This window comes from Onychostoma macrolepis, chromosome 21, assembly GCF_012432095.1.
Source record: "Onychostoma macrolepis isolate SWU-2019 chromosome 21, ASM1243209v1, whole genome shotgun sequence".
Classification (NCBI taxonomy): Eukaryota; Metazoa; Chordata; class Actinopteri; order Cypriniformes; family Cyprinidae; genus Onychostoma; species Onychostoma macrolepis.
In genome coordinates, this window is record NC_081175.1 from 6,914,836 (window position 1) to 6,932,154 (window position 17,319).

A 17,319-nucleotide genomic window follows, 5' to 3' on the forward strand; every position below is an offset into this window, starting at 1 on the left:
ACATTTTTGAGAGAGGAACCATCAATATTTCTTCCCAAAAACTTGCATCTTTCCATGCTTCACCCCTCTTCAGAGTGAAATGGTTCGGTCCACTCGAGTCTTTTTCTTCCCATTGCCCTTTTAATCTCACGGCTTTCATCCTCCCCTGAAAGACACCATGCAGGTCTTGGACCGTAATAAGAACATTAAAACACAAAAAAATGCTGAATGAAATGTGCTGAATGTTTTTTAATAGGAGAACCCCACCCAAATAAAACTATAAAGAAACACTAATGCTTGTTTAACACACTAATACAACCCCAAAGTCTGAACTCAGGGAGGAGTTGTGCTTGGCTGTTTTTTTTTGCCGGTTATTAACTTTGTATGTAGCTCCAAGAAACCCAGTTGAATTTAATGGACACATTATGAAGGTCAGTGGATTGTGTTATTTGGGTGGGGACCATCTTCAAAGAGACCGTAAAGTAGATCAGTTTCTTTTGGACTCAGTTTATGGGAAAACTACCAAGGTGGAGGATGCAGTGTGCTTTATTGAACAGGCCCATAGCACCCCAAATTGCCTCTAGTGAGAGGCTGTATATGAAGAAGTATCTCTGTATATGGGTTTTAGTCTTTTGAGTAATGTGGGGCAGTTGGGGTTGGGGAGGAGACAATTAATGAATGGGCAGCACCCTTCCCCCTTCATTTAGAAGGTAATCTTTGAATACGCTGGGGCTTCTACAGATCATCTCCTCTGTGGCAGGTTAAAGGTCACGTCCAGAGATCTCATGCCAGTACTTAACTATCCACACCCTGTGTCAATATGGAACGTGCATTTAACTTGTAATATTTTTTTCTCTCTTTTTCTTTGTCCCGTGGACTTGTGAACTGTCTGGATGCCAAAAAACACAAAGAAGACTTCTCGCAAATTTGTAATAATAGTCTGAATCATATTAGGTCCTGGAAGTGATGTTGTTTGAATTCAACTTTAGGCAGGAAGGCCTTTCTGTATTTGATTTATTGGCTTGTTTGAGAAATGGACCCAGTGATCTACTTGCACCTTATTTCAGTGGGAGGCTTTTTAAACAATCATAACAGAACAACATATACAGTGGGATTCTGAAGTATGAGACCACAGATCTGGGATTTAAAAACAAATTTCAACCTGCAAATTTATGGCACTGATCACGTGAACTCCTTTGTTTAAATTATATTTAACAAAAAATGCTCATTGGTAGGGTCTGCTCATAAAAAATAAGATCAGAAGAGCAGATTTTTGTATTCAGAACCACTTCCATTAAAAAAAAAAAAAAAACAGTATTGGAACCAAAAATATAGGTCAGCTCCGTTAATGATGTGCATTACATGCATGCATACATAAATGCTTTAGTGGCAACACAACACTATTGAATCCAATTTCCAAACGAAGAATACAATACAGTGTGACCAGTATAGTCCACTCGATTGCCGAACTAATGACTCTTTTGCATACAGCTTGTAACTTACTGTGTTTATACGGTGGGACTAACATGTCGTTCTTGTGACAACATGCAGTTAGATATTGTATATTATGTATTTTACAGAAATCATCTTGTTAGTTAATATATACAGTTAACTTAAACTAAAACCAGAAAAAATAGCTATTTAAAAAAAGTTAAATAAATATAGAATAAAACCCATTTCATGTAAGCTAGTTGCAAAGGCCGCATTTCTCATTTTCATTTAGTTTAACTTGATGTACTAAAGTAACTAAAACCGAAATGAATAAAAGTTAAAAATCCGTTAAAAAAACTGATAAAAGACAAAAATACGTATGACTTTAAAATTAAACTGAAAATATAAAAAACTAATTCAAAATTTTAAAAATGAATAAAAAGGATACTTAAAAAACAGAAATTCATGTTAATATTTCAATTGATAATTTCACTCAAATTTCTCTTTTTTTCTTTTTCAGTGCGTATAAAGCCAGGCTCAACCTCTCCAGTCGAGTATCAGTCTGAAAGCGATGCTGAGAGCGGCACAGAGTCTGGATCGGCCTCTTTCAGCACACAAGGGATGGAACCCAGGTGAGAGAGAGTGTGTCTGCGTATCCGAATACATCTGTATATCTCATTGTTGGGATATATATATATGGTAGAGTGTCTGGCATCCTGGTCTAATGGCATCACTGCACCACTCCTCTGGACGATTATGTAACCTTCAGCACACTGGAAGCCCATGGCTCTTTTTGCGTTGATTATAAGCTGGATGCATCCTCTTCTGTTGGGTGTGTGTGAGTGTGTGTTGCTGGGCAGGGTTCTCTCTAAACTGGGTGTAAACAATGTTACATAACTTGCAATGTCGTCACACCTTTGAAAGCGGGAGTAAAATGCAAAGAAGGACAGACAGAAGTGGCAGGGTAATGGGGCAGGATGGAGAACAAGAAGGTCTTTTGCCGGTGTGTGTATAATTGTTCGGACATGCGGTCAGATGATTGCTGGGAGAGACAAAATTCGATGGAAATGAGTTGGGAGAAAGAGGGGAAAGGGAGTGAACTGGTTTGCAGCCAGGGAGGGGAAAGGAAGAGGCTGAGAAAGAGAAAGAGAGAGGAAGGAAAGGAGGGGAGAGAGACAAGGGCTGAAAAAAACATTGCAGGGGGAGGGGGGATTGGAGCGGGAAGGGAAAGGGAGAGAGATCGGCATTGAACTGGAAGCTCTCCAGCTGTATGGAATTTAGATACACACACATGCCTGCTCTTCAGCCCTCCCTGGTGGCCAGTTAGGATGGTTGCACCAGGGGTCCTGCCATGGTGCTATTTACCCATATTAGTCATACTTCTGTGATGCCCCAGAATCATTTTAAGTTGCATTTTTACACTGCCAGATTATTAAATGTATGTATAGTAATTAGAGGCTCATATTTGGTTTTATCATTTAAAATCAGTAGGGTTTTTTAAAACTGATGTCAGATTTGCTATCTGCAAAGGATGTTTGCACTAAAATAAATAAATGCCATTGAACTTTTAAAGGGTTTTTATGTAACATAGTAAAAATAAAAATAAGCCAAATGTAAGTTAAGCAATGTGTAATTTAAACTAAATTGCAAATAAAATAATGGTTGTTTCCAAACAGGTTTCTCATCCTGCATCTGTAGTTGTTCAGACAAACAGGGCTTGGCGATATAGCTAAAACAATTCATAGTTTTCAATATATATATATATATATATATATATATATATATATATATATATATATATATATGTGTATATATATATATATATGTGTGTATTTTTATTTTATTTTTTTTACAATATTTTAGATATCAGTGTTTTTGCATTCATGCTCAAAATATTTAAAAAGGTGATCTTTTTGCCCCCCCTCCCCATGGAATAGAAGTCATATCGATATACAATTGTTACAAAGCTAAAAAAAAGAAATGAAGACAGTGACTACTTACTGCATTTTACTAAATGAACACAACATTAACATTTTAAAATCATATGTAGTTAAAGGTACCAAAATAAAAATAGAAAAAAACATAGTGCAACATTTAAAAAAAAAAATCTGTAAACAGATTAAAAAAAAAAAAAAAAACTTTATTGGCATTTGTGCTTTTTATTAATATTGTCAAAGATACTGTACGTTAAAATGTTACATAAATTACTAAAATGTAACGCCGTGTAGGCTAGTAAATGGAACACCCAAGAAGGGGTGATTCATTTGAAAACTTATTGGTATCACCGTGCAGCAACAATTAACCTCCAGATTCTTGTGAGGAATGTCCAGGAAACGTTTTTGTGTTTGGTGCCATTAGTGCTATGCTTCACCTTTAAGAGTTCCGCAATACGAGTTTTTATTGTATGGTTTTATTTTATCATCAAATTTGATCATTGTAATCCCAAGGATGTTTGCTAGATTAATCAGTTTTACTCATGAAGATGTTTGTACCTGCCTTCACATGCACAAATGCTCTCTTAATCTTTAGATTATCGGATAGGTTTACGTATGACTTGAACTAGTCGCCACACCCTAATAACTAAATCGTGTTTTGTTCTCAGTATGAATACAGATGTGGACATCCAAGTTGACCCTGACTCACCAGACATGAAGAGAAGGCGCGTACACATGTGCGATTATGACGGCTGCAACAAAGTCTACACCAAGAGCTCGCATCTAAAAGCCCATCGCAGAATACACACAGGTATACCTTTTTCCTTGTATATATAAAGTCACGTCAGCTTTGTATAGTGCTTTATACAATACAGATTGTTTCAAGGCAGCTTTACAGTGATTAACAAGAAAATAGTGATTCAGTGATGCAAACAGAATTCAGTTCTGCTGTGAAGCAGCTCTAAAAAGATAACAGTAAACAGTCATTATTGAGTTGAAGTCTGTTTGTTGTTGATTCAGTAAGTTCAGTAACTGTGTAAAGTCCATCGTTAAAGGAATGAATTTAATTAATCTATAAAGCAGCACTGGAGAAAACAATGATGTCATCCTCCAGCTCAAATAAATGTGTATTTTGATTGACAGGTGAAAAGCCATACCAGTGCACATGGGAGGGCTGTACCTGGCGCTTTGCCCGCTCGGACGAGCTGACGCGGCACTTTCGCAAGCACACCGGCATCAAACCCTTTCGTTGCACCGACTGCGACCGCAGCTTCTCTCGCTCTGACCACCTGGCACTTCACCGACGGCGCCACGTCATGATGTGAAACTCTTTGTGCCCCTCCCTCCCCAGCCCTCACCTCCCTGCCTGCTCCTCAGGAGACGTGCACGCCCATCCGGGGGTTCCAAATGCTGTTGACGTCACCTCCCCAGTCTCCAGATGTGAACATATGTGTTAAATATGGAGGTATAAGGGGTGGCACGACCATATTGGTGACCCCTACTGCTCAGAACATGGCTGCAGTTTTTTGCCATGCTTCCAGAAGCCACAAACCACCCGTCCACTGATGACCTCCACCGCCATCTCAATGCCTGATCATTAGCCGTTACTTGAAGGGACTACAAGAAAGGCATACTGCACGCAGCACTGCTATAACTATAACCGAGAATGATGACTGGGGTACCCCTTATTGTGATGATTCTTTTAAAACAAGTACAGAAAAACATGAGAAAGTAGAGGATTTTATGCAAGATGGATGCAAGATGGTGAGGAGAAGGTAGAATTATGTAATAAATTTGATCATTTTAATGAGATGGGTGGGTTGGAGATGCATCTACAGCTGCCTTGTTGAATTCTTACATTTTATCCAAATTTTTTGTTGTACTAAATTTGTATACACACACTCTACATGCATTTTAGAGTCTGTACGTTTCTGTGTGGATGAAAATTGGTGTAGAGTGCATTGTAAAGACAGCTGGAGATGTACCATGCCCTCTTTTATGGTGCTTTTCCACTGCATGGTACGGCACGGTACGGTTTGGTATGGTTCAGTTTTGGGGGGTTTTCCACTGGGTACAGTACCTGGTACCTGGTACTTTTTTTCAGTGCCACCACGGCTGAGGTTCCAAGCGAACCGTACCGTTACCAAAACGTGACATGTAAACTCTGCTGATCACGGATTAGCCGGAGAAAATTGTTACTGGCTGTGTAATTGAACTTGCGACACGAGACACAAAAGACCCGCTAGATTTAAATCAGCACAGCCAGTGCAACTGTTTTGAATGAGCGCACCTTTTTTTTTAACAACCCAAAAACGGCTGTTTCGTTGTCTGTTAAGGAAGTACAGACGTTCCTCTCGTTGATAGCCGAGGAGCGGATCCAGCGAGAGCTTGATGGGGCGATGCGGAATGAAAAAGTTTTTCAGGAGTCACAGCAGTAGAGGTGGCACAACTATAATGACGCGAATAATCCCGCCCACTGCAGTGGAAACACAAACCGAGCCATGCCGAGCCGAGTCGTACCATGCAGTGGAAAAGCACCATTAGTGTTTGCTTGTTTTTCATTTTAACAAATCAGTTGGGGTCCTTTTCTGATATCTGCCCTAACCCAAATGAGAAGTAGAGGCAGGGGGCTGACAAGACTGTGAATTTTTGTAATTTTTTTTTTCTTTATTAGTATGTGTGTTGTCTAAGCATCTTCCCAAAAATAGTTTGGCGCAAAAAAACAGTATTTTCTTTTTTTTATCGCCATTAATGGCATCTAACAGAATTCACACCCATCAAAAGGTGTTCTTTATCTTTATCTAACCTTCAGATATTATTTCATAAGGCTGTGAAAAAAGGTTGAAAAAAGAAGCATAACTCGCAGGGAAAGGGGGAGCTTACTAAATTGGGGTATATGTGTGTGCGTGTGTGTGTGTGTGTGTCTGTGTAAGCACACTTGTTTGCATATTTGTAAAGAAGACATAATCAGAGATATAATAGTAGAGATGTCTAGATGCTTACTTCTAGCCCATCAGAGCCTTAATTGAAGTAAACAGGTTTTCGGAGTTCCTCAGGGTTCGATACTGGGACCCCTATTTTTTTTTTGAGGCACACTGAAAATCCCTATTTGCACCTAGTTCACAGTGACAAAACATGTCTTAACAGCTCCTGCCCTGATATGCATGATATGCAAAACTACCCCCCCAAATGCTGTTGATGTTACTTGACATTAGTGTCAAGAAAATGTTGGGCACAGTCCACATAAATCTAAGGAGAGGGTATCTTTGACACATTTCTTCCCTCTAGCTAGCACTCATAACCATGGTCATAATTTCAATTGCTAGCAGCCGATTAAGTGCGTATCAAGCCTTTTTTCAGAAGCAACGCTTGTTCGATTCCAGCCTTTGAGAGTTAAGTGCATGTCTGCAGCAGCTGCACGACCTTCAGAGAGCAATGCATTCGTAAGATTTTGTATCGTTCTCTCGCTTCAACTCAAAAATGTTACTAAGCACATCTTTCTAGAAGAGTATATGCATTTGATTGCGATCCTTTCTTTTTTTTTTGAACTGTTCATAGACATACAGACAATGAATAATTAAAAGAGTTAATGTACATACTGTATATAATCTACAAAGTTCTTGAATAAATGTAACGGGTGGATTTCTATTTTTAACACTGACTAGATAATGTGAAATACTCGTTTTCTCTTTATTTTTGTTTCTTTGAAATGTAATTTTTTCTTTCTTTTTTTTAATCCCTTGAAATGAGTCCCCTATGTGTTGTACACCCCAAAAGTGTTGCATGGAGAGTAGTTTTTTTTTTCTTTATTTTGTGAAGTCGGTGAGCATGTCAAAGCGTTGATGCCCTGACAGACGTGGCCTATAAGCACTGATAATCCACATGAAATCTATGAAACCATGGCCATTCGTTGCACATGCATGGCCTATTTCCAATTAGTACAAGACATGTTGGTAAAACACATATCTTCATATCATCCTAAATTGACATTATTCTATTCCAAGTTGGAGTAACATTAGGAGTCGGCCCCTTATCAATGTTTAAGTGCCCACGACTGAAATTTGTGACATCCTCGTCTATCTGAGCACGTTTGCATTCATCACTTGTATCTGATTTGTTTAAAATAGTGTTCTCGAATCATGAAAGAGTTTGGGTTTCGTGTGAGTGTATGTGTGCAAGTGTGATTATCATTAAATTCTCTTTTAAACTTTCAGAATCATAGGTATTTTATATTGAATGCAGTAACTTATGGGCCAGTACTATATTACTCAGTGCAATGCAGTTATCATTATAACAAAACAAGTAATTAATGTTATTTCTTTTGTATTTGTACAGAACAAGTGTGTAAAGATCAGCGAGGAAAACGCGAGCTTTTTGATACTGTGAGAAATGGTGTTAAAAGTCAGTTTCCCCTGTACAGTTGTGATTACCCACTCCTTTTATAGAATAAAATGTTTTTGGTGCAACGAGATGTGTTGTCTATTCTAATTCAGGTACATTTTATTTTGTCTAATTGTTTTGTAACTGATAAAAAAAAAGATCATTATCCTAGTAGAATGTGTTCTAGCATCAACTTTTTTGACATGAATATTCTTACAGGAATATAGATAAAATCACGTCACTCACGCTGGTAATAACCTCATTATAGAGTTTACGTTCTCATTTTGTTTGTTGAAATGCATAAATGATCCAAATAAAACAATTTAGTGTTCAGTGTCCTTGCTGTGCAACTATGTGGCGGTAGTGAGATGTCCTGCTGTTGTTTCTGGTTCAGCTGCAGCAGCGGTCTTTCGTCTGGCGCCCTCTAGTGGTGCACATGTAGTTTATGTCAAAGCGCTGTGTGGTAGCCTAGTGCAATGTCACTGTCCTCTCTTAGTGTCTTATCATTCCACTTATATCAAGTAGGTAAATGTGTATTATGGTGAAATATTTTATCATTTTGTCAATAAAATTGCCCGGCATGGTCTAAACATTGAAGTCAAAGTCCAACGTTGTAACTTGGTCAGGACTTTAAAGTTCATATTAAGTGGTGCTAGTCCTTTGTTTGTTCCTGAAATTATATTACCTCAGTGTCTGGGGGGGATAAATTATGGTCAAAACACAATCTTTATGACACTTACTTCTCAACTGGTGCAATAATGATTAACACTGACCCTGAGATACAAGCGATGTGCATTTATTGATCGTTCTTTGCAGCAATTTCAGCAAACAAAAGTCGAAAAAATTACATTTGACCCATCTGAATTATAGTTATTTTATTTTTAAAGACATGTGAAACTATCTGACCAGCTTTATTTCTGTTAAGCGGTGTAAGAAGCAGGGCAAGTTTTAACTGGATTCGCGCTGCTGTGTTAAGCACAGTTAACGCCTCAGGAATCAGCGAGGCTTTAAACATATTCTCAAAGAGTTTGATTATTCTTCAGAGCAGTAGCGTTCGCTATGGTTTAAAAAAAATAAAATAAAAATGGTTTACATATTTTCATTTCCACAGAACACATGCTGTACTATAGTAAAATGGGTGTTCCCCTCATAAGTCATCGTCTGATATCGTAGGCTGGATTTCATTCAGTAAATTATCTTGTCAGACTGTAATTAGTATCAATTTCAGCTAAAAGTTGTTCCCCACCCAGTTTTAGGACTTTGCTAACTGCAATTGTTAGTACGATTATTATTAACTTTTTTTTTTTCCAAGCTGACTCACTGTTTTAACAATACAACGTTTAACAATATAAGTTTGAAAGTTAATGCTTAACAAAACAGGCGTGTCTGTTTAATACATAATTTGGTGAAATTTGGAAACATATTTTGCCTTCATGCCACAGCCTATAAACAATTTAAAAGCTCTTCTTCGTTATATAGCCTAGGCCTATTCCCTCAGCAGTTATGTCTATGTCAAGGTTAGAACAATAATTAACTACAACAGTTTGAAAACTAAAGGTAATCTTAAATACCTTACTAGTTTTAAAAGTAGCTATAGCCTATTTAAATAGCCTCCTATGATAAAGGCCTACACATAGATGCATAAGAAAAAGTCACCTTCTTATATAGTTCCAAGAACATTGTTCCTCATAAATATAACATGGCTAACACGAAAATGTCCTTTCCACCGCATAAGTAGACCTATTAACCAGGTATATATTTAAATGACATTCCAGTAAGGACTTTATTTACATCCCCAGGACCTAATCGTGTTAGCATATACAACACTATGACAAAATAACTACAACAAAAATGTAATTATACTTTTATTTTCCAAAATTCTGTATTCAAACAAGTACATACAAAATGCTAAACCGATCACTTAGCATGCAAGATCTACAAACTCAATTCACCCACATTCAAAACAAAAAAAATCCCATTTGTTCATAATAAAAAACAATTATCTTCAAAGAGTAAAGTATTTACAAGAAGTTTAACTACAGTATGTACAGTATTTTTTGATCCATCAGAGTTCCCCTCATAAGTGAAGGACATGTATACAAATAAAGGGAACTTGAGAACTTGTAAGCGGTTATAAACTGCGGTCACGATGCTGCATAGAGCCCAAGACAGGTCTCAAGGGCATAACAAAAAGCAAATGCTACAATGTCCACAACTAATATGAATAATTTGTTCTTGGGAAAAAATGAGGGATTGATGCACTTTCTTCATTTCTTTAAAGTTTTAGATGACAATGTTGCATTTCGGGTTTGCATAAAACAATCAACTGTCTTGTGAAATACACGTGAATAGCTAATATTCTTCTGGAAATTTGGCACACATGCTCAAATGCTTTTGTGAGTGCATTTGCCTCATTCATCAGCCTTTTTTCTGGTATTCAAAGAGCCGAAATGTCAAACAGATGACTGATCTGAGAGCTTTTTTTATTTATTTTTTTATTTTTAAACAGTCTCATAAAGATCTGTATCCATGGATACACAACTGTGAGAACAGCAAACATTAGAGTTACAACTTTTTTATCATAGCATCTTACCCAAAAGCAAACAGCTTTTTGTGAGGGGGAAATTCCATATAAATATGTGTTATTGTCAGCCGAAATTAACAATTAACTATTACCTTGGAATTAAAAAAAATCAAACTTTACATTTCAAGTTATTAGGAAGACGGTCCCAAAGGAACATTTTCAAATTTAGTCAGACAAAGTGGATGGAGGTCAAGTATAAAACTCATAACATCTTTTCACATTAATCTACACACATACACATACAAAACATATGTACAGTAGTATACATTCTGCTGGAGCACTTTGTTGTGATGCTGTTGTGATGTCCAGTCCTCTTCATGACAGTATAAATGTTTGGAGTGCTGGTACGGCAGAGCTTTCATTGGTTTGATCTTCGTACATAACTGACTGTGAAATATTTAGAACACTAAAACTGTTATAAAAGTTGAAAGTAGGGATGTGAAGTTCCTTAGTTTTGATGGCGCTTCATGTGCAGTGCAAGGTGGTCTGAACGAGAGAAGCAGCGACTGCAGGCGACACATTTGAAGGGTTTTGCGCCGGTGTGTTTGCGGTAATGCCGCGTCAGTTCGTCCGAGCGGGCAAAACGCCAGTCACATCCTTCCCAACTGCACTGGTACGGCTTCTCACCTAGAAAAATCACAACAAAAACGTTGTTTTGATTTACCTTAAAAACAGCTATATGTATCAGTTTTCTGTTGCAACATAATTTATTCCTGTGAATGCAAAGCTGAATTTTCAGCAGCCATTACTCCAGTCTTCAGTGTCACATGATCCTTCAGAAATCATTCTAATATATTGATTATGAGCAGTGGTTATTATTATGTTGAAAATGTTTTTGCTGCTTAATATTCTTTTGTGGAAACCTTGTTTTTATCAGGATTCTGTGATGAATAGAAAGTTAATTTTTCTCATATTTACTGTCTTTATTGTCACTTTTGATCAATGTAATGCATCCTTGCTCAATAAAACTACTCTTTCTTTCTTTCTTTCTTGTGGAAGTGTATCACGGTTTCCATAATAATATTAAGCAGCAAAAACAATTTGCAACATTGATCAAATATCTTGAGCAGAACATATTCCTGAAAACTTCCCCAAAATAAATGACTGTCATTTATTTTAATCCGAGGCGACATTTCAAAGACCAGGCTCATACAAAGTCCAGCTTGAACATGTTACAATGTGTATCGAGACATTTTTAAATGGCAGTTATAGAGGAATTAGACGTGTATGTGCTTGTGGTTTAGAGAGTAATACAACTCCCATGTGTAAACACGGAAGTCATTTCCATGGTGCTTAACACACGCTGATAAGATCTGACATTGTGAGGTTTGCCACAGCACTGAGTCCTGAAAAGCCACGTTCAGAGTGAACAGATAATGGTCATTCAACACGTGTGACCCTGAACTACCACTGTATCTGTATGTTTGTGCATGATGGAGGGAAAAGTGAAGGGGAAAGAGAAACAAAGCAAGAGAGGATTTCTAATATATTTTCAATTTATAATTCAAATCTTTTAATGCGTTCCATTAGCGAATGTAAAATCCTAGCCTTTCTTTTGGTAACTTGTTATTTCATGACAACTAAAGTTTGACTGACAGATGTAAGCTTGAGCTTACATGTACAATAGGTAAGGTGTGTATTCAATGCTTGAAATAAATCTTTATTTAGTGCAGGTATGTTGTTGTGCATGTCCTGATTTATTATGAGAAGGGCCTTTTTTAACCATCCATAAATATTTCTTACCACCCATGAGTTTCTTAAAAAATCCACATACAGAAATACACAACATCATATATATATACACGTATATATTTGTAAATGTCATTTATTCCTGTGATGCAAAGTTAACTTTTCAGCAGCCATTACTAGTTGTCAGCGTCACATAATTCATCATAAATCATTCTGATTTGGTGTTCAAGAAATATTTCTTATTAAAAATGTTAAGATGTCATGTTGCTTAATATTTTTTTCAAGATTCTTTAATAAATAAAAAAACCCAAAAGAACAGGATTCATGTCTTCACTGTGACTTTTGATCAATTTAATGCATCCTGAATAAAAATATAAATTCCTTAACAAAAAAAATTACCAGTTTATAACGTTACCAACCAATGACGTTTTATTTACTCGACAAAGACATGTTTAACTTTCATTTGTCACTTAGGACTCTGATTATAGTCCAATAAACACTAGTTTTCCATAAGAGGTGTTTAACCATATAACATCAAACAATAATTGTTGTTTTGAAACACAATGTTTCAGTTCAACCTACTAATTTCACCACCGTGAAACTACACAGCTCTCAGAAATAACTGAAGAGAGCACAAATTTAGCTCTTTGACTGGCTCTCTGAACTGAGTTTAGCGCTCATCCCTCCCCTTTTTCTATACGTGAAACCAGAATTCAAAAGGAGATGAAAAAATGTCCTCTTAATCTTGCAAAGGCTTCCAATAGCTCAGGGTCTTCAACAAGTTAATGCGCCCCTTCAAACACTTCAGACAACATTATCTTGAGATATTATTTGGTTAGCTGGAGGTTGGGCAATGGTTAATCTGTTATCGCTAAAGCATTTTACTGCTCACACAACCATTATAAAAGACAAAAATTTGGAAGTTGAATATTGCTAATCATCATAAGAATATTAAGTACAACGATCAGTATGAACCTGTATTCACTTAAAACCACAAGCAATACTAATCAATAATGACAATCGCTAATAATCACCACAAACTTGCGTGGATAGACATAAAATGGCAATTGTAAGGTTTTTATCAGTGGCTTCTGATTGAGGAAGGTGGGCGACAAGTTCCATTACTAAGATAATACAGGCCTTTCACAAATGCATCAATAAGTGCCCTCGAAGCAATTAGTCGAAAAATTATCACAAGCATTGTGAAAGCTGTTTAGGTTGCCATTTAGGTAGTGAACGCAAGGTGAGGCTTCTAGAATATATTCTGTAACATTCCTGTAAAGCATGTTTTTTTTTGAAGAGCCGCTAGAATAATCCAAGCTAGCTGCTTAGATTACTGCTTAAATTACAAAGCTAACAACAAGTTTTGCAGGCTTGTATTTAATAGCTTTGTTAGAGCACATCTAGTACATCCTGACATACTTTTTAATCATGAATAGAACATATCATTCCTGAAGACATCAAAATTACACGTGTTATCGGCCTGTTCTGACTTTCATCTGTCAGCACAGAATGTTCTAGAGCTCTTAAACTGTTGTTTGACAGCTTTCAGTGTGGTGGGATCATTCCCAACCCCCTTTTGAAACTGAATCTTTTGAAACACAACTCCACACCATGTCCACCTGAGGAGTGACTACCTGACCTGTGACAACATAAACACACCTTACAGTTGGACAGAGAGCGAAACAACACAGGCTCGCAGTAGTTCTGAAACTAAATGTCCAGTAAGAGCGCTAAATAATTAACGTGATAACAACATGTTTGAAAATAATGCAACAAAAACTACTGAAAATAGTTTGGTAACACTTTAGAATAGGGAACACATATTTACTTTTCCCTGAACAAACTCCTAATTTGCTGCTTATTAATAGTTAGTAGTTGTTAAGTTTAGGGATGGTGTTGGATTAAGGGATCTAAAATATGGTTATGCAGAATGAGGCATTAATATGTGCTTTATAAGTACTAATAAACAGCCAATATGCTAGTAATATGCATGCTTATAAGCAACTAGTAAATAGTGAGAACTGGTCCTTAAAATAAAGTGTTACCAATAGTTCTGACAGGATTTTCTATAGCTATTACTCTACAGCAGGGGTCACCAAACTTGATCCTGGAGGGCCTGTGTCCTGCAGAGTTTCGCTCCAACTTGCCTCAACACACCTCCCTGGAAGTTTCAAGTATACCTAGTAAGACATTGATTAGCTGCTTCAGGTGTGTTTGATTAGGGTTGGAGCTAAACTCAGCAGGACACCGGCCCTCCAGGATCGTGTCTGGTGACCCCTGTTCTACAGTCTATATTAAAATGACAGTTAAGTTTCATTAAACTTCTCTTTTGCCAAATAATTTAGTTTGACTTTATTTTATGTGGAGTGGGAATTTTATGTTTTAGTGGAATTGACTATTTTAAAAATAACCTATACAAATCGGAAATTAAAAATATAGCAATTTAAACACTGGCAAGTCAAGTTACAAAAGTGTTTTTTTATGGACCGAGATGAAAAACAGTGATATGTGACGTATTCTATGCTTTTGTTTGCCAAAATGTTTTTATGTCTTTGATTTACCTTAATTTGGGAGCTTTACTCAGTAAATATTAAATTAATTAATTTACTGTGATAATCATGTAATTTTTATAATTTTTTAATTAATTGACAGCCTAATTATTATAATACATTTAACTATTTATTAAATATTAGTGTTTTTTAGTGCAATAAGCCACAAGGCCATGCTTTACAGTGATTTTACCATGGTGGTTTTATGCCTAAAAATGCCCCTTAACTGTGATAAAATTAATGTAATCGCATTGCCCAAATCACTGTAATGCTTTAGTTTTATCCATGCTAACACTTTTTGCACATTGCAACATCTACTCAACTTCACAATGTACCACATGGGAACATACGTTTCATACCAAGCTTAAAAAGTTACGAAGATACGTCTAGGGTGCCAGTATTTAAGAGTACAAAAATAATAACACCTCAGGCTACAGGGAATCCCTCTACATTCTCGGTGACCACCCCAAAATTATTATAAAAGAATGAAGAAAGCGGTCACTAGGCGGAAAAGGTGCTTTTATCAGCTTAACGTCATGTGAACAAAATTACACCTATTGGTGTTGGGAGAGAAGATTTCGGTTTCATTCTAAAGTGTGGTGGGATTGCAGTGGGTTTCATCTTACGCCGAGCTGAACACACTGAAACTGCCAAGTTCTTTTCTCCCGGCGATGCACTCCTCCCCCCCGAACGCAGACAGAAAAAGCAGGAGGAACAGGTTTTTCCTCCACCGCTTGGCGATTTCCCCCTCGGGAAAGCATGCAGGGCTTGTACAGGCATGCAGACACAATGTGTATAAAAGCATGAAAAGAGAGTCAATTAATCTCTCCCTCCACCCTGTTCTCTGTCTTTCTACATCTCTTGTCCTTAGGCTGTCATCTCTGTGCAAGCTGTTGCAGCATTTGTAGTTTTTGTGTTTATGGTACATTGCAACTTGTTAAGTAGTAACAACTGCTTCTCACTTTAGAATAATAGTTAGCTCGACTTGATATTATTCCAAACCTGTATGACTTTCTATCTTCTGTAGAACACAAAAGGAAAAAGTTTGAAAAATGTACCTGTCATTCTTTTAAATGCAGTTACAATTAAGTTAAAAAAAAAAAAGATTCAGAAGACCTATGAATAACTTATGACCTATGAAGTCTTTTGAAGGCATAAAATAGCTTTGAGTGAGAAGCCAAATGTAAGTCATTATTCACTAAATCTTCCCTTTTAGTGAGTCGTTAACTGAGGCACATAATTACCCAAATAATTCATTTATAATTATTTATAATGACACTGAGCTTTTCAGTTGGTTTGAAAGGAGTGGTGTATACATGAAATGATATGAAATAATCAACCTGATCTCATAAAAATACGTACCTCTGCGCACTTTTTGTGCGACACCGTTTTTACATACCTTACTGCACGTTTCGCCGCAGTTTCAAATAGAAATGTCCACTGAGTGGCACTAAAACACAGGTTCAATACGTGAACCCTGGCACATTTTTATTACGTAGATATTGGTACGTGTTGCTGCTTTTTTATTATGTTGCTTCAGATACGTATTGCGGCAATTCAGAATTCAAATATCCAGGGACTGTTGCTAAAACTTAATGCTCTATCGTGTCCGTCTCCGTACTCCGTGAGCTACCGAACAAACCTACCGTCTATGAAAACCCATAGATATGAAGCTGGATGTGTCAGTTTTCAAATCTCCCAGCATATTAATATTGTTTTGAAGTCATAGCATGATATTCTTCAAGTAATTGCGCAAAAATTACGCTTTATTAATCGAAACTCAATTTGTGTGAAAAGGAATTAAAGGTGTAGGAGCTTTACTGCCTCTAGTGTTAATTTATTTTGGAAACTGCAGTGATATGTACTTATTGGTACGTATTTCACGTCACGCTAAAGAGTGCACCCAGGTACGTAAATGCCATGAGACCAGGTAGGAAATAATCCATGTAAACATTGGAATCTATTTGCTCAATCAGATAAAACAAATAGTGCAACCATGATGCGCATGCTTACATTCAAGCTAGCTTTCTCCGGTTCTGAACATCTGGACAACACACGTGCAGAAGTTTAGTTCAGAATACATGTAAGGCACATGTAAACGACTACGTGAACCGGACTGCAACATTTAGGGTTCATATAAACAGAACTTTCAGAATCTGAAATCGGATTCAATCCGGATGCAGAAAACTAGTGTGTAAACATACACACTGAGTGAGTGAGCTGAATCGCCTTAGTTTGGATTAATTCACAAACTAATCATTTTGACTGCCCTAGGGAAAAATTAATTCTAAAATGTTTTTGAAATGCATTTATTTCATGTTAAGTAATAATATTAATACATTTACATATTTATGTACTTAATCAGACACACGAATGTCAAGATTACAATACAGTACATTTTGTTTGTTCCTCACCCAAAGCTATTGTATAACATCAGAAGACTTGTGGGATACTTTTCACTGTTTTTGAAGCTTGAAAAGCCTCGGTTTCTTTGTAATTGCAATTTCCCCTTTCTCCATGTTCAGCGGAAGAAAGAAAATCATATAGAGTTGGATTGACATTAGGGTGAATAAATAATGATATCAATGATGTTTAGGGTGTCTATGTTAGAGTTTGATTTGATTTCTTACCTGTGTGAGTCCTTTGGTGTGCTTTCAAGTGAGAGCTCTTTGTGTAAACTTTGGAGCATCCTGGTACAGAGAAAAATTGCCCAGATGTTAGTTGACAAACGTCCCTGATAATCTCTGCCCATCTTCAGGATGGCATGGCA

The 17,319-nt window shown here is 36.9% G+C and overlaps 2 protein-coding genes across 7 annotated transcripts in view; one reads left to right on the forward strand and one right to left on the reverse strand.

Annotated features, from left to right (window-relative positions):
- klf8 (Kruppel like factor 8) overlaps nt 1-8,019 on the forward strand; it is a 40,288-nt gene extending 32,269 nt beyond the window's left edge. The window contains exons 4-6 of one of the 2 annotated variants that reach the window (XM_058758094.1): nt 1,931-2,042; nt 4,013-4,155; nt 4,488-8,019. In XM_058758094.1, coding sequence (XP_058614077.1) covers nt 1,931-2,042; nt 4,013-4,155; nt 4,488-4,669 — 437 coding nt within the window. In that variant the 3' untranslated portion in view covers nt 4,670-8,019. The remainder of the gene's footprint in view (nt 1-1,930; nt 2,043-4,012; nt 4,156-4,487) is intronic. The other variant, XM_058758095.1, reaches the window with a different exon arrangement.
- Nucleotides 8,020-9,576: 1,557 nt separating this feature from the next.
- klf5l (Kruppel like factor 5 like) overlaps nt 9,577-17,319 on the reverse strand; it is a 124,226-nt gene continuing 116,483 nt past the window's right edge. For all 5 annotated transcript variants that reach the window (XM_058758864.1, XM_058758862.1, XM_058758863.1 and 2 more), the window contains 2 exons: nt 17,180-17,239; nt 9,577-10,935 (listed from right to left, as the gene is read on the reverse strand). In XM_058758864.1, coding sequence (XP_058614847.1) covers nt 10,757-10,935; nt 17,180-17,239 — 239 coding nt within the window. In that variant the 3' untranslated portion in view covers nt 9,577-10,756. The remainder of the gene's footprint in view (nt 10,936-17,179; nt 17,240-17,319) is intronic.